This window comes from Ascidiella aspersa, chromosome 6, assembly GCF_963924565.1.
Source record: "Ascidiella aspersa chromosome 6, kaAscAspe10.2, whole genome shotgun sequence".
NCBI classification, from domain to species: domain Eukaryota; kingdom Metazoa; phylum Chordata; class Ascidiacea; order Phlebobranchia; family Ascidiidae; genus Ascidiella; species Ascidiella aspersa.
The window spans coordinates 19,725,145-19,749,816 of record NC_139452.1 but is presented as its reverse complement, the minus strand read 5'-3'; the positions used below and the strand labels follow the sequence as shown (position 1 = coordinate 19,749,816).

General features: G+C 36.2%; 1 protein-coding gene across 1 annotated transcript; it reads left to right on the top strand.

Moving 5' to 3' along the window:
• The first annotated feature begins 221 nt into the window (after positions 1-221).
• Positions 222-21,127, top strand: LOC146140636 (uncharacterized). Its single transcript, XM_083391229.1, has 15 exons — positions 222-302; positions 2,172-2,333; positions 5,685-6,342; positions 6,426-7,143; positions 8,874-9,065; positions 12,662-12,766; positions 14,033-14,227; positions 14,564-14,642; positions 16,902-17,051; positions 17,711-17,767; positions 18,966-19,047; positions 19,131-19,251; positions 19,338-19,419; positions 20,150-20,324; positions 20,413-21,127. Exons 1-15 carry the CDS (start codon positions 275-277, stop codon positions 20,753-20,755), a joined length of 3,147 nt encoding a protein of 1,048 aa, XP_083247355.1. The 5' UTR covers positions 222-274; the 3' UTR covers positions 20,756-21,127.
• The last annotated feature ends 3,545 nt before the right edge of the window (positions 21,128-24,672 follow it).

The following is a 24,672-nucleotide window of genomic DNA, read 5'->3' as shown; positions in this document are numbered from 1 at the left end:
ATGCAGTTTCTTTATACGGTACGGAAAGTCTGGGTCGACCAAAATGTGACCATTATATAAGGTTCAGTACCACAGTGCACATTTAAGGTATCATTTATGTAAGTCATTTTGAATGTAAAACTGAAGTGTAAGTATGCATTATTGGGAGGTATATTTTAAAATTATAGGATGAAAAATTGTCTTAATCTATCCCATTGTTGCACCAAATTACATTTACTTTCAGATGTAGTTGATAAGTATTTGGTTTTAATTCTTCTTATTATAATTAGACAACATGTTGGAAAAACTCGTCAATCCAAGAGGTAGTTATTATGTAAAGCAGTGGTTCTCAAATGTTTTTAGCGGGCGTTCAATTAGCTTTCCTTGAAATGATCGCCCGCCTACTCTAAAATTGAAATCTGTCATACAAACTATTGCTCAAAAGCTGTCTAATGATGTATTCACACGATGTCGTGCGAACCCTACAACTTCCTTACGATCTCCAAGGGGGTGTGAACCCCGATTTGAGAACCACTGATGTGTGCTTGTTAAACTTTTCCAGTGCTTCTTAGACTTTTTTAATTTCGTTCACCCCTAGCATCTATCTCTAGACTTCATTCACCCTTGTCTCATGATATGATAAAACTATCTCATGTAAACTTACAATTTCTCGAGTCCAGGAATACAAAGCTAAAAAAGTACTAAACAAAGTCACCAAATTGTTGTACTTATACTAGGGCTACCATATTTTTAGCACCGAAAAAGAGGACATTTTTTGGCCTGCAAGTAAAACGAAAATATAATTGTTACGTTTGAGAAATACGTTACATATCCACAACTTTTTTCAGCAGCGGCACCCCTTTCCTATGACTTGCACTCCTACGAAAGAAAAGAATTTTTACTTAAATATCACTGAGACAACTTAAAAAAATAGTGTAGTTTGTTGTCGGTCGTGCGAAGCGCGTAAAAAATTGGATTTAATTGATTGAATTGGTACTAAACTGTAAAATCAAAAGGCTTTTCGCAAAACATTTCGTCCCCCTGTTGCTAGCCTGTTATCTAATTATATAAAACAGGGTGGTCCAAACCCAGACCCGCGGCATCATTGCTCGTGGCCCGCGAAAGCACTGTTGAATTATTGCAATGCGTACCTTCAAGGGTTTATTCAAAGAAATCTAAGTGACCAACAAACAGTAAGCATACTGCAATTGTTAGGTTATGATCACATTTTTCCTGTTATACCTTAAATAAAACAGTTTCCTATCGCTTACCAAATTCGGATCCAGGGGCTGGCAAGAACGCCTATTTTTGGTAAGTGTTAGACCGGTTTGAGAAAAGTCGCACACGTCGTAAATGAAACTTTCTGAAATGCTGTTCTGCGAACTTATACGTTATATTTGCGTTTTAAAGTGTACTATAAAATATATCGCGCTGCCAGAAAGCATTGTTTTACAAGTTATTACTGTGACTTTACAGCGTCTTCCAAGATGCAATTTCAGCCAAATCGATCTGGTTAATAAAACCTTTTTGCGCGAAACGATAACGTCTTTGTAATTTAGACATTGTGTACTATGCCAGACCTCTCTTAAAATTTAAGTAAGATACGCACACGGTTTCCGCGAACATTCTACGTTGATAAACTGCAGTCTTCTAAATTAAACATTTTGTTAAATACGCAAATTTTTCGTCTGATCTAATCTAAAACATTTAAAATCTTATTTAAAAAAAAGCTAAAATAAATCTAGTTGTTCAAGCCTGCTTAAGATAAATTTACGACCGATTTTAACAAAACATGTTAATTGTACAGTTAGTCCTTATTTAAAGTTTATTCGCATAGCAACGCGGGAAGATGTAGGCTTTTTGGTCGTCGTTTATTTTATACTTGCCTTGCAACTTATATTTTCTCCGGTTTTCAACACTTTAGTTACAGGTATGGTAAATCTGGATAGAGTTCTTGGAAAAGCAAGCCATTTAAATCATTTCTGAAGAAATTAAAAAAAATTATTCGTTGAATGAAAACAAACTAAATGATTATAATCCTGTAGTATACACCAACAAATAAATTCTAATCTAGCCGAGGTACTCATTTGTGCCCCGGTACAAAATGTTGCAAGACCCTGTTGTAATTCTTATTCATAGAGGCAATAAAACAATATGTATAATACTTTTATGTCATAACATTTTTTACTTAGGTCATATTCTAAACGATAACGACGCCGGAATTGACTACTTGGGTCACTCAGTTTACGCAAAAGCATTGGCCGAGACGATTGTGAATGTGAGTACTCCAGTTACGATAGGAGTGTTTGCCAGATGGGGAAGTGGAAAGTCGTTTCTGGTTAAACACGTTTGCAGTAAGTTTTTAAACTGTTGGAAAAGTAGAGTGTGATTGTTCATGTTTAAGTTACCTAGACCTGTGTAACAACTTGAAAACTAACGAGTGCATTTCTTTCCTCGCAATACAAATGTTGCTTTTTTCTATAATATTACATTTTATTGTTCTTGCGGTATGCACCGGGTGAGAGAAGCAAAATATAACTGACAGTGTTTCGGTCCACCAGCGAACCACGTCCATGCTGGCGATCCCGACTGAAGTGTCGCAGCAACATAGCTGTGGTCCATTTGTGCGTGTCGCCACTCGATAGCATTATCGAGCTCTTACTTGTCCAAAGCCTTTGTGTGGGTAACGATATTACCTTTTTTGTATCTTTTCGCTAACTAACCAAAACAATTTATGCTAGACGGCCAATAATTTCAACCATTAGTGTATATTTTGACCTGCTAATGGTCTGGAAGTTAAGTTTCGACAAAATTATTTTAAAAAGTTACGGCTATTAAACACAACAAAGTTTGAAAGATTTTGAATACAAAAAATCGGAAAACTTTACCTAGATCATTGCACACGGTGGCAAATACATGACAAGTAAATCAAATTCCGACAATACCGTGGCACACTAACGTGGTTCTGCTAAGTCAGTGGTTCCCATCCTGCGGGTCGCAAGGGATTGTCTGGGGGGTCGCCGTGTAGTATTTGATAAAGAAAAACTTCATAAGAAATAAACCATATAAACTTAGAGTTTAGCAGTATAGAATGAGCAAAAGCAACCCCCAATCTAACATTTGTGTTGATGTGGATTTTGCTGCAGTGAACTAGTCGTGTTTACGTCGTCACCATACACTTTTAAATTGATGAATCCATCGTAGCCTCAGTTAAATTAAGAATGTCTAAATAAAATGAATGGACGCTCAACCGTAATTTAGTTTGTTGTGCATACTTAAATCCCAACATTTTTGCCAAATTTTGAAATTATTCCTCTAGATTTTTTCCCACTTTGAATTTTTCCAATTTTTAAATGTGTTTTTATTGACTATGTTTCATGTATAATACACTATAATTAAGGTGTCGTGCAAGTTATCAAAAAGTTAAAAGGAGTGGCGAGCACTAAAATTTTGGGAACCAATGTGCTTAGCCAGGGGCGCCCGCAGAAAATTTTCCAGGTGGGGCAATCAGGAGCGTAACCAGAAAATCAAAAAGGGGGGTCCTGAATTTTCAACTTAGGGAATTCCCCTATTTTCTGACGTTAATGAATGATGACGTCATAAAACAGTGACAGTATGACGTCATAAAATGGTGATTACAGGACGTGATAAAAAAACTAATTAGAAACAGCCAAATACGTCCAGCAAAAGCGACCGCGTGCGTCGTCGACAATCCTGTCAGGCGCCAGCTGCGAAATCACAGTGTGTAATCGTTAACTTGGGGCGAAAAAACAAACGAAGACCGTGAAATATGTGTGACTAATTGTGGTAGAATCAAACATAATTCGACTATCAGTAGCGCAGTTTTCAAGGTCCATGAACGGAACGAGCGCTAAATTACAAGCACGTCTTTTACCACCTGCAATACTAAACGAAGATCGATTTTTCCGGGTGTTATTATGCCACGATTAGCGCAACATCTGCGCCGAGCTGTGTGCCAAGTCAGCTAAATTACAAGCTGCGGTTGAGGGTAAATAAGTTGTGTCTATTGCACACTTAGCACGTGGTCTTACAGTATGCTTAAAGAGCTTAATTTTGCGTTAACCATCACTACTTGAAAATGAAGACTTTGAAACGCGCACGACAGTCACCAGTATACCTCCTTTCAAGAATCTGCTTCAGTTAAACAAATGTCGATGTTACACCAACATCGGATTTTAGTGCAGAGACCGAACAGCGAGGAACATACTGCGTATAACTCGACGTTTTTTAGCGAGAAAAAAAGGTTTGACTTTGCGTTGTCAATTGTCGAATACACACTTGTTAATCAGTCAACCTAAACAAATAACGAAAGAGAAAAACTTCCAGCGTTTACGGTCGACCAAACAAAAGACGAAAAACGGCGTTTTGCGCTCGATTTTGGTTTCGCATTAGATTAAGACGCGTGACCCCAATTAAGCACGCCGCTTTGAACAGTTTGTTAAACCATGACAATAACGAACAAAAAACGATAATATCACTTACAAAAGGGGGTAAGAACTCCCGCCCCCCTGGATACGCCACTGGGGGCAATGGATAATGTATAATATTTTTAACCTTCATAAGTAATACATATTACACTTATAAATAATACTAATAATCGCATTTTGAAATTCCAGGGGGGGGCAAGTTCATCCCCCCCCCCCCCCCCCCCGCGTCAAAATAACAGAAAAAAATGTCATTTCACCGTAAATCAGAATAACTCTTCTTAAAAAAAGGTATGAGGAAGTTAGGAAGTTTATCGAAGACAAAAGTATTGTGAGAGTGATGTAAAAAGTACTATAAAACAGGGTTTCTTAAAACTTGGGTTCATGAGTGTCCATGAAGGCTCATTGGAATCTTGGCGTGTAATGTAAACTGGAATGATTTTTTCAAAGAAAAAAGAACAGAAAACACTTTGCCATCTTCTATAAAGTGTTTTAAGACTCCATTTAAGTTTAATATTTGCACATAAGTACGACTGTAAACAAAGTCTTCTGATATTATGACATCATCTCTGAAAAGCTTTGGACGTATACAGTTTAACATAAAAAGATTTAAATAGGGGGTCGGCAACCTTTTTATAGCCGCGGGTCAAAACCAAACTCAGAAAGGTCTCTGCGAGCCGCACATTTAGGGAGGCAGTAAAGTGTTGGCGTGAAGCGCGAAAAAAAAATGTTTTTTTTTTTTTAAATTCGAGTCCACGTCATCCATACTACTAATGAAAAGTGTAATAAAACTACTTTGGAAAATGCGATGAGTTTAAAAGTTAATGTAGTTCAGTGTTTTTTAACCTTTTTAGGTTTGGGCACATCTGGCGAGCGCGATTTTTTTTTATATATACCGGCATTTCTTTTAAAAAAAATTTGCTAGTTATTATTACATTGCCGAAAATAAAATAAAAAAATGTTAAAAAAATATATGTCTAATATTTTTGAATAAGTTTTCCGCTTGTCGGCGACGCACTTGGCAGCCTTCCACGGTGCAACGGTAAAAAAGCGATGACGTAGCTCAAAGGACAGCGAGAAGCGCGAAAGTTTTTGTACTTACATTTTAATAGCTTTTATTTCTATTTAACCTGATGAATGACGGTTGTGTTAAAGCTTGAATCAATACAATCTGTCTTTGCATAGTGCCACCTGCTGATTACCTAATAAAATTCGCGTAAATTATTATATTATAGCCTGAAGTACCTTCATGTGTTTCAGGTTACCTCCAAAAGCATCAACGTCAGGCAAAACCAAGTCCAACAAAGTTTTTGAAGCCCCAAAGTACACCTAGATGCTGCTGTACTGCGTTTCTTCTTGTTATCCTTGTACTTTTATTTATTGCTTTGGGCGTTGGTGCCACGAGCCCAGATGCTGTTTACAGTTCATTTGTGAAAATCAAATCTTTAGTTGACGAAGACCTTCAAAATCTAAAACAATCTCCGACTATAAAACGCTTCAATGCGACTGAGAATAGTAATTCTATCAATGGACCTGTCGCTTCAGGTGATATCGCAGCCGACCGGGCTTCGAACAGTTCATTACCAATAAAAAGCACAAAGAAAGAGGAAACTCAAAAGGCGGCAATTCAAATATCTGGCAATGTCAAACAAATGGTCAAGTTCATTAGATTGGGATCACTTTTTGGGCTTATTATTGTAGTAGTTGTGGTGTGTGTTGTGATGTGTTGCAGCCACAATTTAAACATGTCGACAGATTTTCTGACTAATTGTAAATTGATTGCATATGCCGCTTTCACCAAGCTTCCCATCGCTTACGCCGAAAATACCTTTATACAAGTGAACGATTCGGACGTGCATATTTTATTGGACGACAAAGAATCTTCGGACTTAAAAGAAATTGGAACGCCCCAAAAGCGGTAAGTTCAAACTTAAAAGCGGGAAACGCGAAAAACTTTGATTTTTGTAAGTAAAAGTTATAATGATTCTTTCTATTTTGTAGATACATTTTTGTTAACTTCAGTGCTTGGGAATACGCTGGAAGCGACAACCTTTGGGCCGGAATTGCCACAAATCTGTCCGATGCAATTGAGTCCGAATTCGGTAGCGTTGTACCAAGACTTTTTCGCATATTCGAGTTGCAGGAGATGCCTAAGGTCGAAAAAAATCCGGTTAACAAAAATCGAAGCCTTTTAGTTGAACTAAAAGATTGTGAATTGTCGAAAAGCGATCTGCGACATTTACTCGAGGATTACGGCGTAGTGTTGCTTCTTGAACAACGCACCAATTCAAATCAAACAACTTCGAGTAGGGATAATTGCTGGGTTGTCGAATATTCTGACTTCCAAGAAGCTAAAACAGCAAAAACAGCTCTAGAAAAATATGGTTTATGCGTTCATTTTTTCGACGGCCTTATACAACAGGAAACTAATCTGCGATCAAGTAACACCAAACGAAGTGGAATCGAACTCCAAACTATACCATCTACTGAAAACGAACGCAAAACGTTAGTATCACGAACCACAACATCCGAAAAAAACTGCCGTCAAAATGAAAATCAAAGCAAAAAGATCTCGTTTTGGCGCCATTTTCGCAAGTACCCGAAAAAGACATGCCATTGGCCAGTTTTTTATTGGTCAATCCTACTCATGATCTCGGCCATAATGCTTCCTATTATGACCTATCTTGTGGCGCAGCAGCTTAGTCTCAGTGTTATCAAGGTAAGTTCAACTTCCTATCGAATACAAAACTAAATAAACTTATAAATCGTAAGCGTTATTACGTCGTATAATGTCTCCAGTTTAACTTAACAACGCGATTATTGAAGAACACAAAACCTTATTTATTAACAGTTTTGATAATCTTAGACTATGTCTATGGCCTGGTGAATTGACATGGAATGACCCTGATGTCAATTAAAAGATTCTGAACTAGCAGATTTCCCCAGATCAGATGACCTTGAACTTTTTTGGTCGAGATGTAAACCCCAAATGACACAAATCAGTTGAGAAACACTTGTTTCTATTTTTTCCTGTTTGGTCCTCTTTTTCTGTAAAATAGGGTTACCGTACTAAAGTTAAAAAAAAGTTTGGAGAACCAACGCTCCGTAGGAACAACATATTATTATGCCTTTCCGCGTTATCTTTTTGTAGTCATTAGTATCAAAGGCTAGCGAAGGTAAAATACTTTCTTTTTTACTTTATTTGGCCAATTTGTTTCTGTATAGGCCATAGGGTGTTTAAACCAAATACAAAACTTGGCAGTTCTATGCGTAAATTATACCATTTATTTATTTTTTATCTTTAGCTGATAAGACTTCTTTATTTCGCCTTCAACAACTATGCAATAAAAATTACACACGGCATATTTTTATGGTTTATTCGACAAATATTGTTGAACACGCAATAGGGAAAAACAATTGTAAGTTTATTCCGTTGCCATAGTTTTATTAATCTATTGATCCTATCTATATATTTTTATTTAGATTTATCTTTGCCACTTTAAATCGACCTAGTGTTAATTTTTTATTAACGTTTTGGCTTTTATCGATTTAAGTAAACATTAAAATTAACATTAAGAGCTACTGCAGTCGGCGACCCAACCATATCAAACGGCGAACTAATGTTGGGTCGCGACCCGAAGGCTGAAAAACACTGTGCTAAGAGTAAGCGGCTTACCGATTTAAACGTTTTGGAACGGAAGTGTGACGCCTCGGAAAATGTTTTTATTGAGTGTGACTCCATTAAGTTAGCCTACGATAATAAAAATGAAGAACAGCGTATCGCCGGTCGCACATGTGCACCATAACAGGTGGTCAGGTGCGTCGCAGGGAAACAAAAATAAATAATCCTTTAGCTACTAAGTGTTTATTTTTAGAATTAGGGGCTGGAATGTAAAACCAATTTATAAAGTTTCGGTTAGGGTTTAATATAAGTTAAGTTACAAGTAATCACCTCCCTCCCAAAAATCTTAGATCCGCCCATGGTTAAGGACAACTTAAAAGAACATACAAACGGACTTCATTATTGATTATTTCTGGATTTAGTTATATACATTCCCGACCTTTTGAATGATTCTATATGCGTAGTCTTTACAATAATTCTCAATATATATATATATATATATATATATATACATATATAAAGGATCCGATAATATCGGATCGGAACCGATACAAAGGGGTAGTATCGCAACTTATCCGATACTAGAGTGGTATCGGTGCCGATACAATGACAAAATAAAAATGGAATTTTATCCATGATTCGCTACCGAACGTAATGACTTTTACCTGGGAAGGTAAATTTATGCAAAATAAAATAAACTTCTTAAAGCTTAGAAAATGTTGGCCTAAAAAAGCCATAAAAAGAGCTTTATCTATTTTGCTTATTTGAGCATAGACAGCATTTTGTTATCTACTTGTGTTACTACAGACTCTGATTTCCTTTGACAGTCAGCTCGCACAGTTCCAGTGGCTGTTCAAGTATTCGCCTGGATGCCTGGCATTACCGGTTCAGTTTATGTAATTCTGCGCTTTATCTGGGCCATGTTTCACTCACAAAGAAGCAGAATAAAATCGGCGTTGGAGGGAACCAATGAAAATATGGCAAGTGCACTAGGAATGATGGACAAGATAAAACATGAGGTTAGCTATGTCATTACAGACAAAATTGGCATTCATATAAATTGTAAAAACATAATTTATTAGCATTTTTATTAAAACCTGGAACAGTGGTTTTTAAACTGGGGGGGGGGGGGAGGGGGGGCGCGCCTCCCTTGGGGGGCGTGTAAGTTTTATAAGGGGGGCGCGAAAATTAACAAACTCTGAATGAATTATGACTACATTTTAAGGTGAAGTGATATTTGAATGGACAACATCGAGTTATCACCGATTAATTTTGCTGTTATGTAGAATATTCCTGTTGATTTTAAGGTTAGTATTTTCGTTTTGTGAGGAGATGATTCCACAAAACTTTATGCTAACGCATTAACCACGTGATTAAGTTACCCGCTCTGAACGGCCATTCGAGAAAAACATGGTGTGTGCTGCACGCGCGCATGCGATTAAAAACGATATTTGTTAATACCAAAACTTGTTTAATTTTTTGTAGTATTTAATAAATAGCTCAAATATTCAAAGAGGGTAACTCGAGAAGTGCTAATACTGCTCTTTATTTGAAAATACCGTTCATTGTTACGTCACACAGTACCAAGTTTATGGCTTTCTAATCATTTTGTTTTCGGTTTTGAAGAGTTTTTGCGTATTGCGTTCTGCTTTATTAGGCTCAGTTAGAAACTTTTACCTAGCATGTTTTTTTATGTTTGTACTGAAAGTTAAATGTAGGCAAAACAAACAAGCCTAAACAACAAGATTATATATATTTCTTTTTAGTAAATATGGAGTTGCAGGTAAACATAATTTGCCTACCGCTAAACCTACTGTTGAAACTCACTTGTTTAGAGTTGTTTAAAGTCTAATTTTAGCTACACGGAAAAATGTTTAGCTGGCCAAGCTGCAGTTTATTAGCCGAATTGCTATAATAAACATAATCTCTTTTAAAAATTCGAGCTGAGTTTGTTAAGATCCTAAATTTAAAATGGAAATCCACGAGTGAAATACGAGTAGAATATCCAAATATCCATGCTTCAGAAATGGTAGAATTTGAATGGGAAGCAGAATGTTTAGTTTACAACCCAGACACATATATCTCAGTTTCATACAAATGTAGCGCGAATTTAAAATCGCACATCAGTTCTGATAAACTTTGTAAAATTATGTAAATGAAAAGCGCGAAATATATGTCTAACCCGTTTTGTTGAACTCAGATCAGCCAGAGTGCGCCGTGCGTCTCATCGCACCATCGAAAATGAAAATTTGGGTAACTTAAACTATATACAAAGGCATTTTTTACGCAGCACACCATCGTTTCCAAACTTTTAGTATAAAAAATACGTCATGTTTTAACAAAACTTTTCAAAGTGGTTTCCGAGTTTTTTTAAGGTACCTGATCTGGAGTTGGCCACTGTAACCGCGGTAAATTTGTCAGAAATTCAACTTTCAAAATATGGCAACCATAGGTTAGGCGAGGTTAAAAATAGTTACATCCTTCGTATTGATGCAACTTAACTGGAAATAAATTGATGTTATGCTTATGTTTTTTGATTTTGAAACAAGGTGGGACGCGAGTTTGGTTAAAATTGTAAAAGGGGGGCGTGTCTCAAAAAGTTTAGGAACCACTGTAGGACCTAGAACAAACTGTTTTTTTTTTATATGCTCAGCTGTTGTATATTTTAAGTTACTTATTTTCTGAAAAGTGTTTAATAATTTAGGCCAGGGATGTCCAACCTATTAGCCGAATGGGCCGCGTTGCCACTTTAAAAATTTCGATAGTCGGCAAAACCTATTAAATTAAATGGGTGACGTCATAAGTTACGTCATATCTTGACGTCATAAAACAACCTAACTTATAAACACCCTCTCTTTGAGAGAGAACTCGTGCGTAAATATGCAAGTATTTTATTTTTTTTTATCAATAAAATAAATAGCGAAAAAACGAACAAGAAAAACAAATCAAAATAGTAAAGCTCAAGAAGCTAACGACCATATACTTTTGTGTTTTGTCATACTTCCTCTTTTTATAGCAAAATATAGCTCGGAAGTTCGCACAGAAGATAACATCATAAGAAAGCGTAACATAGTGGGGACAGCTTCGGCATATTTGCATTGATAAATAACATATCGCGCGCATAAAAGGACACAATTTACAAATGTTTTGCACGGTTCATTTTTGTGCACTCCAAAGAGTAATTGCTCGCGGGAAAAAACACACGATATTCGTAGTTTAGTACTTGACCACGCACTCACGTTTTCCCTGTATAGACACGTAACAGGACACAAATAAAACAAGTGGTACAGGGTTTCCGTGGCCTTTTTGCAAAAAGTACATTGGTTAGATTCGGTTTTACCAAACGAATAAAGGGAGTCATTTGTAACAATTGCGCCCAAGTTAAACTTTATCTGAAAGCATCTTAGTTTGATTTCGATTGTTGAATTGTACAGGTTGCGGTAATTTTTTTCCCATGGCAGACGTGCACTCCCGCAACTTAAGGTCCGGTGTCATTCCAATTCAGCTTTTGGAGGAAAGAGGATTGTTGTTTGTATTTTTTCGTAAACCGATTTGGTGGAGTTATACTGCTGGATAAATACTTTTAATGTTTGGGTTCTATACGATCGGGACGTTGTTACGCTACCCGAATCCCAGTCTTTGGGAGACTCGATATTAATTTTATGAATTGGACAAAATCTGTGTTGTTAGGAGTAAAGTTAAATTTATTAACCAATGCGTCATATTGCAGGTATTGGCCGTTATTCAATAAATCCTGGTGAAAAATTATATTGGAATCTATAAGTGATGGCATGAAAAAAACATTTGAGTGGTACTTTACTTTTTTGTTTAGCCAAAGCGGACGGCTGTTTGACTTTGTATCTATGATTTCCAGGAGTTGTTTGCACGCAGTTATTGCGCAACGTAATGTTCGCATGGGGCGTATACGCCTTAATTGCTTTGTTTGTTTCTATGTTCCCATTAAGAAGCGCTTCCAATCTGTTACCTCGGATAAAGGGGCATTCGATTTGTTTCCAATCCGCTTCCGCGTTTTCGTCGAGTAGTGTATAGATCCATTCTAACAAGTAATTATCTATATTGATCATGCCTGTTTTTTTGCAATACTCGCACTCAAAGTCTCTCTTTTCACCCTCTCCCATTTGGACCCCCATACAAATTTAAAGAGGATTCGTTTAATTTTGGAGATAAAGCATTTTGGTACACTAACCGGGACAACACTGATTGTAACACCAATCTTGCTTAGCAATAATGGTGCACAAAAGTGTTCGACGGATGTTGAAATGCGACATTAGACTCGATTATAGTCTTAAAAATATAAGATTTGGCCTACATCAAACACTGCGAGTTCAACACGTTTTGATTATAGTGAAAACAATTGTGTTAAATATAGGCTACTGAAAGTGAGAATAAGTGGTGGGTCGCACGTAAACATCAGGCGGGCCGCAATGCGGCCCGCGGGCCGCGGGTTGGACATCCCTGATTTAGGCTATCTGAGTGAACAATAATGCTTTATGCACGCATTCCCAAAATAGATAAGACAATGCAGCTCTGGATTTAACGCATATTACAAAAAAGAAAAAAATCTTTGCTTTGTTTTGTTTTCCAATCTGTACAGGTTCATATGATTACAAAACTGATACACTGTGCAGAATTTTCTCATCATAAGAAATACACTGTAGTAATCACCATCGACGACTTGGACCGAGTGCCACATGACAAGGTTATAACTGTTTTCTTTATAATTTTTATCTTGCTTTAAAACGCTAAAATACTGTATTCTATAATAAATTTTTCATTTACTTTATTTCATAAATTCGTGCACCTCAGGTACCATGAATTAGCATGAAACTTTACAAAATATCCAGTAAAGTCTAATTCTCTTCTCGTAATTTCTTACTGACCAGTGCATATAATGTTTCTTGGTTTATTAATAAATAAATTCGCAAAATAATTTTGTAATGCTAGCAAAGATGCAAATAAATATCAAAATACGACGCCTTTTTAAGGCATTTAAATTTTGAAATGCAATATTTGTGATGTATTACATAAAGTGATTTTTTCCTATGACCACGCTAGCGGGTCTTCCTGCTTTCAGTTTTAGGATCTACCAAATGGGTTGTCAAGGTTAAATACAGTATTTGCCAGTTTGAATCTACCTGGTAAAAGGACTAATGCATAGTTGGAACGGCAATGTAAATTTATAACATCTATACCTACAATAATAAACAAGATAATGTACGAAGTCTACCTGAATATTGTCCGTTTAAACAAAATGAAACAAACCATTATGCTGTGGGGTGTGGGCTCTTCATCACTATTTCACATTACGTTGTAAAATGTCCGTGTTAATTTGCTAGCCTCGTGCCCATGATTATAAATGAACGTGGCATCAACATGTAACCAAAAGTATCTTCGTCAGAGGGATAAACAATGCGACAAAACTTTTTCAAACGTCCAACTAAAAAAATCTCGCTTGAAAAGTAAAATTGCACGTGTTTAAACCGCTGCAAATGAACTCAACCTAAATTGTGCGTAGTTTGGCCTAAATAACAACAAATTATATTATCGACTAGGGTTGTTGTACGTTGTCTGTATAAGTGCCTTGTTGCCTAATAAAATAATGTTAAAGAAAACGCTGCAATAAACACAGTATTTTGCGTGGTTAACCATACTGTAAGAAGCCATTAAACATAAAAGTCTTAACTTTGCAACATGAAATTTTATTTTTAACAAGGCGATGCACTTGATTTGATTTTACAGTCACGCAGGTTATTGCCCTATAAATGTTTGAAAACGCGATCGCCGTACAACTTCTTTTCCATTTATTATAGGATCTTTAATCCCACAAAGCGCAATTAGAAAAATGCGTATATTGGCCTATATACAAAATTTTTACAACATAATATGTAAAGATACATATCAGTTTGAGTTTTATGAAAATATGGTATCACTCTTATTCAAATACCGCTTCATATTGGTTCCGCAGGTAAAATCAGTGCTGGAAGCTGTTTCGATCCTCCTCAGCGATCGCTCCTCGCCATTTGTTTGTCTTATTGCTCTTGATTCTCGCGTTGCTGTCAAGTGTATAGAGGAAGGAATGGGACTTGCCCTGTTAAAAGCTAATGTTAATGGCCATGAATATCTTAAGAAAATAATCAATTTGCCATTTTGTTTGCCGGAGGTGAATTTCCTAAATCTAATTAGTAGTTCATGTAAAACACTACTATGAGTTCAAAAATTAATTTACCTTTTTAGTAAGATGTTGTAAAATAAATTGACCTAGGTCAATTTTATCAGTCCCCTACGGGACTTTAAATGGAAAGGGATGTATAAAATTTTTAAGTCACGAAAAGTGCCATGGTGCCTACTTCCCACAGATAAAAGTCGGAACAAATTAACTGGAAACAGGGTATAACTTCAACGAAATTTACCATTTTAAGTTAAATTGTATTTCCATTCCTTTTTGTAGGCTATACCTTCAAAAAATTGTTGCATGTTAAAAAAACATATTTTTTAGATTCATCACGATAACAAATCTCAGTATATACAAGGACTCATAGACCAAGCGGATGTAACAAACACTAGACTAGTTCAAGGTAAGCATACCGAGTTTGAATATTTGCACGAAAATCGATATTTATTTCGTAGCCTAAAACATGGGCATACAACTTTTCACACCACGGGTTCTATGGTATACCGTACCCCTCAAGTGTTGTTGGTACGTAAGTAATTTTGATTTTACTGGAAAAAATAAAACGTTTATGTGATAAGCGAGAAAAAAGTTTAAGCGTACTATGTGCAGAATCTACGTGTCTATTAAACTAACATATTTATGGTTTTTATTAAAATTACATATTTCAATATTACTGAAGGTATTATGGCCATAAGATAAACGAAAAAATGTAACCTGCTTTCCCAAAGCGGTTGCATATCGAGGGGTGGCAGTTCGCCCCCCCCCCACCGTGTGTAAGTGTTTTTGTCAGGGTTTAACTCACTGTCCGAAGCGGCAGAGTTTTCTATGCAATCTAGTCACACATCTAATGGGAAACCAAAATCAAACGCAAAACGTCATTTTTCGCTCTTGTTTGTACAAGAGTCGGCAGGATATTTTTCTCTTTCGCCTTTTGTTATTCGTCAGGTTGGCGGATTATTAAGTGCAGGGGTCGGCAACCTTTTTCTGTTTTTTTTTCCTTTTTTTTAAACGTGTTATATTACATTTAAGAAGGCAATAAAGTGTTGGCACAAAGCGCGGAAAAAGCGTTTGTTTGGTTTAAAATTGAAGTCCACTCGTCGTCATTCATACTACAAATGTGTAATAAAACTACCTTGAGGAAACGCGATGACTTTATAAGTTAAATGACTTTAGTGCTTCTTAGCCTTTTAAAGTCAGGGCAGACGATTTTTTTTTGGTATACCGACTTTTCTTTTAAATTTCTTGCAATGTTTTACTACTTTGCCGAAACTAAAGTATAAAACAAAGATAAAACATACCGGTATATGCCCAATATTTTTAAATACGATTTTCGTTTGTCCGCCAAGCACTTGGCAGCCTTCCATGGCGCAAATTAGAAAGACAGCATCAAAACGTAAGCAAATCGGACGTAGAAAGATCAAAGCGCGAAAACTTTTCACACTTACGTATAGTTAAAACAGTCAAAAAGTATTTGAAATGGACTCGTGTCTAGTGTGTCAAAGAGGTGGCGGGCCGGATAAATTACATCGGCGGGCCGATCAAGTGTTTATTCGACCATTGACAACGCTAAGCCAAGCATTTTCCTTTTTTCTCGCTAAAAACGTCGAGTTAGGCGAAGCTAATGTTTCTCTCTGTTGAGGCCATTTAAAAGCATATTTTGTTATTTTTTTGTCAATCGCAGCTTGTATTTAAGCTGACTTGGCAGCTGACTCACACAGCTCGGCGCAGATTATGCGCTAATCGTGGCATATTAACACCCAGGAAAAACGATCAATGTTTAGTATTTCATGTGGCTAATAAAGCGTTTGCAATTTAGCGTAGTCATGTACATGGAACTTAGAAAACTGCTCTGCTAATAGTCTAAACATGATTCTAACAAATTCAATCACAAATATTTTACAGTCTTGGTTTAGTTTTTCGCCTAAAGTTCGATTGCACACTAAGCGCTTTCGCTGCTGGCACCTGGCAGGAGTGTCGTCGACGCACTTGTTTGCTTTGCGTTTAAAGGTTTTGCTTTTGCTGGACGTTATTTGCCTGTTTTTGATTATTATTTTTTCCTATTTATGACGTCACTTCAACCACTATTTTACGACGTCAAACCCCAAACTATGTTATGGCGTCAATATTCATTAATGTCAGACGGAAAATAAGGTAATTCCTTAAATTCAAAATTCGGCATTTCACCTTTTTGGATTTCTGGATACGCCCCTGCCAAAAAGTTTTTCTTTTACCTATTCTTTCTCTGTAACAACAGGCTAGCGCCGGGGGACTAATATTTTGTTTCCGTTAATAATGTTTTTTTTTATAATGTGCAATGTGGGTATTGCTTTGTGCGCAACACAAAAAGTATAATTGATAATTTTTAGCGCTTCGCGAAAACTCTGCACGTGTTTTTTTTTATTTCATCCGCAAATATCGAATTGTTTGGTATATTTATTTGCTATATATGGGGTGCAAGGCCCAGGACAATACCAAAAGATCGCGATAGAAAATAGTTTGACAACCACTGGTCGAAGCCAGTGGTCACCAAACTACGGGCCGCATGCCAGATCCGGTCGGCGACATATTTCCAAAATAATCCTATTTCCCCTTTGTTTCACTTTAAATGTTGCCAAACTTGCAGCCTACAAATACGCAATGTTAACATGAGATTGGTTTACAGGAACTACAGACCCACGAAATAACAATGTACATGGGTCGGTCATACAATCTTACAAAGTTGACTACTTAGAAGAAATACGAGAAACAGACTTGTCCGGTCCTCAGAACAGCCCCGATACCGTAGATGGTGTTCGCAGCTACAGAAGTGCAGGTATATAAGAATTTGTATCTACGACAGTCTTTTATAATTTTAAACAGAATCATTTGCAAGTCTAAATTGGGGAACTTGCTATTTCTAAAGGTAATCGCAATCACGCGAATTAATTGTCGTCGGTTGTTTGTAACTGCATATATCGTTTTCATTAAAAAAACATTCCGTAAAGTTAATTGTTTTTTCGATATTTTAGAGAGGCGAATCTTCTTCGTATTGACATATTTACAGGTGCTGTTTTTCTAAAGGGAGGTTTAGGTTTTAACAGGGGTCCATCAGATGAAAAAGGTTAAGAACCAGTACCCTGGCCTAATATGTAGGCCTAACTGTGGGCAAACTGCGTCTCTCCGACATGTATTATCCAAAGTTAATTCGTTCTTAAAAGTCTGTGTTGTAAACCCCTGCCACAGACTTTTCTTAAGTGAGCAAAATTTATCACACATTAGTCTACTTTATGTGGCTTCTCATTAAACTACTGAGTTTGATATGAGGCTCGCGAGTTAAAAGTTTGCCCACCGCTGCCCTATACTAGTTATCTTTTTTCATTCTAAGTATTTTTAATATATTATTCTGCAATGTTTGGCACCAAGTGCTTGATAAGTGGTTTAACGCATAGAACAGTTTTAAATATATATATTTAAATTGAACATGACTTGCAGTGCATATTGACGGCGCTTCATCGCCACACACTAATTTGGACTGTGGAATTCATAACGGTAAGTTAAATAGTTGTTTGGTTATGGTGCACAGCTTTGTCCGATGTTTACTTTTGCGCGGAAAAAAATTTCCACGAGCTACATAACCTTTTTTAATTTAAAGCATTTAAAAATAATAGTTTTAATCGATAAAAACTTTATTTAAAAGGGTTAGCGAGTCAATTTATAATATTTGCAATCTTAAACGCGCTATAAACATTTTTATCTATAAGTTGGATCTTATAGGCCAGGGGTCGGAAACCTTTTTCTAGTCGCGGGCCAAAACCCAGTTAGAAAGGTCTCTGCGGGCCGCACAAAATAATAACTAAGAATTGTGTTATTAAAATGTAAGAACAGCTGTAAATCAGGCGACCCTCGATTATTTTTTGCATTTAAAAACGTGTTTAATTACATCTGCAGAGGCAGTAAAGTGTTCACGTAAAGCGCAAAAAAATGTTATTTTGGTATAAAATTCGAGTTCACACGTCGTCATCCATACTTCTTATGAAAAGTATAATAAAACTACTTTGAGGGAACGCGATAACATTTAAAGTTAATCTAGCTCAGTGTTTGTTAAGCGTTTAAGTTACGGTACAACTGGCGAGCGAAGCGACTCGGCACTCGAGTAAGAATACATGAGAATACCCAAGTCTCGAGTCCGACGTGCGCATGCGCAGTGCTAAATTCAAGGCCGCAAACTATAAATTATAAAGGTCTCATAGCATACAGTAAAATATTTTAAACCACGTTTTCCATATTCACGATAACGGCCGATGCCAGACCCATTGCCCCCGATCGTCACATGTTCTCTTCCTACAGTTTGGGGCGTTATTTTGGCCATTTAGGCTTTATTCCGATGAATTTATAACTTTTTCCGACAGGTTAATGTCCTATTCAGACGATAAGAGTTCTTATTCTGTTGCAGATATTATGGCGTATTTGGCTTTATTATGTCGTTGGTTTTAATGCTGTGGTTTTATAGATTTTTCTGCTTTGGGTCTTCTTGCTTTTTCGGCCTTATTATGTGTTTCCATTTTTAATCGTCTTAAAAATACACTTTGGATATTTTTTGATTGTTTGCTTTAAACATTACTATTTCAATACACTAATAATAACAAAATCACTTGTCAAATGTTTTTAAAAGGAATAACGTTTAGTATTTTTAATTCTTTTTTGGTATTGTTCTAACCCTTTTTAACACTAATATCACACCTTTCAGAATGCAGTGGTTTAAATTGGGAATACCCTCCTATTCCGACCAACAAAACTTTGTCAAATAAGGAATTTCTATTTGAATGCAGGTGAGCGATTTGATAATAAAACAAAATAAAAGTCTCTTAAACAAAACAAGCTTTAAGGTAACAACATTTGTTTTCTTTGATAGACGTGTTTTGCAAACAGACAAGGTTATTCGCCATCACTTACATGGTAACCCACGTAACATTAAAAGAATATTCAACGTTTTGTCGCTAACAGCCGTCATCATAAATTGCACAGAAAATGAGGTAACGATTTGACCGCTCTTAAATTAAGAAAATAAACAATTTACTGATCAAACCATCATACACATTATGTCGCTTATTATCTTAAGAAAAAGAAGAAGCAAATGCTGGAGGAAATGGTCAGCCGTCGAACGTCACTTTACAGTCTCCCATTTTCCAGCAAGCATGTTTGTATGTTTAAAAAAAATTAGGTTAATACTGAGTAAAGCAAACGTAAGGGTATTTATAGCCAATGTTCTAAACAAGTCATTTTAAAATGACTAGGCCAAAGCCCCAGTTAAGTCCTTTGCAATTTAACGTAAATACAAGTCAAGCCCAACATGCCAAAGTCGATGTCCAATTTATTATTTTATTAAGTCATCGCCCGGTCCTAATCATACCATAGCACGACAGGTACAATAGAAAAAAAAAAAAAATATTTATATATTAAACAATTTATATGTACTGTATGATCCAATCCTATTTCGAACATGATTTTAAATTGAAAACACGATAAACCAAACACATGGAAATTAAGGTTAATAATCCAATTTTAAGTGTATTCAAATAAAACAAAGTAAAGTTAATTGTTATTAAGTTAAATTTTCAATTTTGTCCAAAAATATCTTTAATCAAATCACGTCCTTTTAGCCAAAATATTTAAGTCAAATAATTTACGAATAAAGACACTTTAGTCGAGTGCTTGGACTTAGGTCATCATAAACTTTCACAGTCCATAAAGGTTTGCTGAATTAACAATTTTGCCTCCCGGAAAGCTCTCACTTTCTATTGATTAGAATGTTAGGAAAATATTTTATTTATTGACGATATTCTCATTAGGCTTAACATACTTCTTAGAATCCAGTTGAGAAACTAAAACTAGAAATTGCGCAACATAACAATATTTACCTTCCAACTAAAGCTTTACGTACTTCCGCACTTGCTCGGGACATCGTCAGATGGGTAATTCTAACGGACCAGTGGCCTTTCAGGATGAGTTACCTTCTCCAGGTTATTGAGGATGCGGATCAGAGATCGAGCGCTGGGAAAGAAGATGAATCAATTAAGGATACCACAACGATTTTTGACATATATAAGTAAATGACATACAATTACCTACTAATAATATCTATTTATCACGACTTGACATTATTAATTATCTCCGAACTATTATTAATGTTACAGAACAAACGTTAGGAAGGAAATCAGCAGCTTATCGGAAGACAACAAACAACTTTTATCACTAGACGCTGATCCAGACACATATTACAGTTTCATCAAGCAACTAGGAAACCCCGAGGACAGCCCCATGAACAAGGGAAAAGCGAAACTTCTCAAATTGTACACCGTTAATTTAGACCACAGTCTTCGGCAGTCCATAGCCAATCAAAGGGAACTAGTGGATTGTAAAGATGGACAGTCGGTCGGTTCAGAAAATTCAGATCCTGTACAATTACCTTTGGCGACCATTAAAAATCAAACGTTGCCATCTCAGACGAACATAACGCCAGAGATTATCTGCCAATAAAGCGGTACAACGCTGCTGTAACTAGTTAACTGAAAGAATGGTCGGTTACGCGTTTGGTCACTCACGTTGATGTAATTTTAGTTGCAAATCCTAATTTAAATGTGAATGAGTGGATAGTACAAATCATGTGCCCAGTTAAAGTTAATGACACTGTCGAGACGAACGATTTCGGGTAGCATTTTGACTCGAGCGACGAGCATTATTGGCAAATAAAGCGGAATTTTAAACATGCTATCTATTGTGTTACACACTATAATTGTGTGTTGCTATAGTAGGGTTGTAATTAACAGAACAGTGTTGACGTACTGAATTTAAGCGGATGTCGCAAAACAAAACGATTTATTGTGTTATGACTTCGCAACAGAGCTCAATATTGCGTACCAAAAATTATATAGACTGAGAAAGACTTGGATTTTTTGTGGTTGTATACTTAAAGATTTGATAACGGCAGCCTTTCCGTACTTTTGTCTAAACCAGTATTTTTTTTAGTATTAAATTAATTTTCAGTCTTAACAAAACTCACACTGTTAAAAACCCACATTGTCGAAGTATGGTTCTATGGGTTTATTTAGATATAAAATTAGCACATTACAAAATCGAATCACAAAAAATACAAAAGAAATTACACCATTTTGACATCCTCCTTAAACAGTGACAGAAAACAATGTGATAGTAAAGCAGGTAAAAAGGTACTAAAATATATCTCAGACTAAAATAAACGCGTGCGTATATCCAAGTCAGACGAGAGTGGAGAAACGAATTTGTTAAAGTCGGAAGAATCTGTTTTTCTTTTATCTTTCAATTTGCAATTTTACGGTTATTTCGTACCGGTTCGAAGGCTCGTTTCCAAAGTTTTATAAACCCTGCTTTACAATACAAGGATGCCCTCCAACGTCAGTGTGAAAAAAACATGCTTCTATAAGTGTCGATACTGTCGGGAATGTAAGGCTCGAATTTAAAATTTTATAATCAATTAAAAACGTAAAAGTAATATGATTTTTTATACATATTAAATCGTAGCAAATTTATGTAGCTACAATAGTAGCATACTCACCAAAACCAACGTCCAAAGAAGAAGAAATAATATTAAAACGATGCACCCTGTTACAAACACTGCTACCCGAAACCCATCTAACTTGAATATCACCAGTTTGACTTGCTCGATGTGAACAAAGCATCGCTTCGTATGTATCTAAAAATAACCATTGTGATGGTTATATAAGGGTCATCGCGTCATAACGCGATGTCTAAATTCAACTAATTTAGAAAGCGCGCTGTTTCTCAACTGACGTTTGCCTATGCAAGTGAAGTTAAGTTAATCGCGTGAAACCTAAAAATGACGATATTTTGTTTCAGTTAACAAGACTTTTACCTTACGAAAACTTAAGTTGAAAAACGGGCACAAAAATGGTCGCTATTGGATACATCATCCATCGCTAACTGTTTACATTAACATGTGTCAAACTAAACATTTTAACAACAAAATTATGAGTCAAAATGTAATACGGCCGAAACCTTGCTTGGTTTGATTTGACCCGCGACTATAGCAAAAGGTTACCGAACTATCTCTAGACCTTGGGATCTGGGAAATTCAACTTTAAAATTCTAACATCTTTAAATTTTTATTTACTACCAGTTTATAATTATATTTCTTAAAAAATATTTGTTCATATGAAAGGAATACAGGTTTCCGTCTAGTCAATAAAACTACATTTATATTCATGATCATAAAAGTAATGAATAAATAATAGCTAAGCAATATGTATGAATTTCGCATATAACTCTTTCTCAACCATTTTGTTTGTGTTGCGTTAGGCGAGACCTGAGTGAACTACGGCCTCCTGGCCGTGTCAGACCAACCAAGAAATTTCATAAGCCACGCGCCTCATTCTCCATAAAACTCTATTTGGGCTAAGTAAGCCTTGACGCTTTTACCCTGATTTACCCTGAAGAAACATTTGTTTCTTTTACCCTGAAGAACGTTTTGTTCAAAAAATTATTCTTGTAAGGCAATTTTTTTACTCCTCCTTTTGTCTACTCTATCACAGCCTGTGGTCGTTGATACATACTTTTTGTCCACCGTAGGCGGAAATTAGACTTCTAAAACTGGCCTAAAAGGGTTATTATGTTATTGCAGACATGTGGCTGCAGTTGCCGCGGTCTTCCGGTTGGCTAACATCAGTGTGACGTAATGCAAAAGGTTTAATAACAGCAAACCTTGGTTTTGACAAGAAGGCAAGCAAACTTAAAATATTATAGCTGTTATGTCTAGGCCTCCAAATAGAAGTTCAAACAAACAATGAACAGCTTGTTATGGGTTCATAAACCGGCAGACTTTTATCCCGATTTAATACATTTTGTTTGGCTAACAAAAAAAAAGAAAAAACAAAGTAACGAATTTAATTACTTAGACTCCAATCTCTTATTAGACCCCAACCTCGAGTCAGAAATAAGTTTTGGCAAATTTTTTGCATTGTTTTTATAAAAGACTAGCCTAAAAGAGAATTGTAACATGCGAACATCGAAAAAATTACAGTCAACCTCAGAAAACCGTAGGAATTATACCTGCTTCGCCTGCCAAGTTGTAGCAAGCGACTATTGGTATATTTCTTTTCTCCCGTTTACGTCCTACTGTCGTAGTCGACAACATACCAGCTAATCCTTAACGCAGTCCTTTCTCGTTATATTATGTTCACTGCGTGGCTAGGTGTGGATAGAAACACAAAATCATTCTATTGCTATAGGCCTACTTGGACGCCGTGATGTTTTGCTGCACTGTGAGTTGCATTAATTGAAAGTTAAACTTTGCTAAATTTTGTCTGTTTGTTTAGTTTCGATTTAGTGGAGTTAGTACGGCGATCATTGTCTGAATGCGGCGGTCGTTGTCTCACCTGTTTAAATTTTCAGAGTTGTTGATTTACTAGGATTAACATATAAATGAGTTACTGCGTCACTCAAAAATCAAAATGCATTTTCTGCAGTCTTGCTTGACCTTATTTCTAGAAAAACTTGGTGCAGTTAGTGATAAAAAAGTTAAACGATTTAACATTTAACTAACCTATGGATTCCGGTAAACAAGGTTTTTAAAATATGTGAATAATTAAAAACAACTGATAGAATAGATGTTATATGGCCATTTGTGGTATTCGTGTTTGACATGAAAAGGGTCCTTTTGAACTAAAGTGACCTTAATCGCAGTGTTCCACGGACATAAAAGTTAGGGAAACACACTTCTCCAAAAAACAGAATATGTTTTAAAACTGCCGATTTGTGACATCCGCAACCGAGCGAAAATCTGAAGAAAAAGGCAATTTAGAAAGCCTGTGTCACCTTGGTAGCATCTGGCACACTTGCTGCGAGCGAACGACAGGTCTAACCACTGTAACTAGACTAGATGAGGCTTACAGCAAAAAAAGATCGAGAAAATGTTTATTTAAGATATTCCTTGTTTTGCTAATTGTATTAGGTATTCCACTATTTTGCTGACTGCGTAGCCCTTGAAGATAGGTATGTATGTTAAGCAGGGGTGTATTCAATTTGAACGATTATATTACATGTTACCGCTAATTAAATGTCTACAACTGAACCCAGAGATTAAATTTGAAATGTAGTGTAGGCTGTTGCAAAAAGAAAGAAAGCAACACTTTCTTTAATTTAAGAAGCTTTTTATATTAATTTGTGTTTGGGCATTCGTTACAAAATTATGAGTTTCTATCTTTTAAGTGAAGCACCAGGCTAAATGCAATAAAGAAAGTAGTTGTGCTTTTGTTGCACCAATGGGGGGGTTCAATAACCAAACGCTACTGTTTAAAACAGGGCTACGGAGTCGGACTCAAGACTAGGGAATCGAGTAAGACCACCTAAGGGAAGCGGGACAAAACGGACGTCAGGGCAAAACGGAAACCCTCTTTTATCTC

Excerpts from the sequence above, each read along its gene's own strand:
- LOC146140636 (XM_083391229.1), top strand. The coding sequence starts at position 275 with ATGTTGGAAAAACTCGTCAATCCAAGAG. Across the intron at positions 17,052-17,710 it reads TCGCAGCTACAGAAGTGCAG|TGCATATTGACGGCGCTTCA; the intron begins GTATATAAGAAT and ends CATGACTTGCAG. Across the intron at positions 17,768-18,965 it reads GGACTGTGGAATTCATAACG|AATGCAGTGGTTTAAATTGG; the intron begins GTAAGTTAAATA and ends CACACCTTTCAG.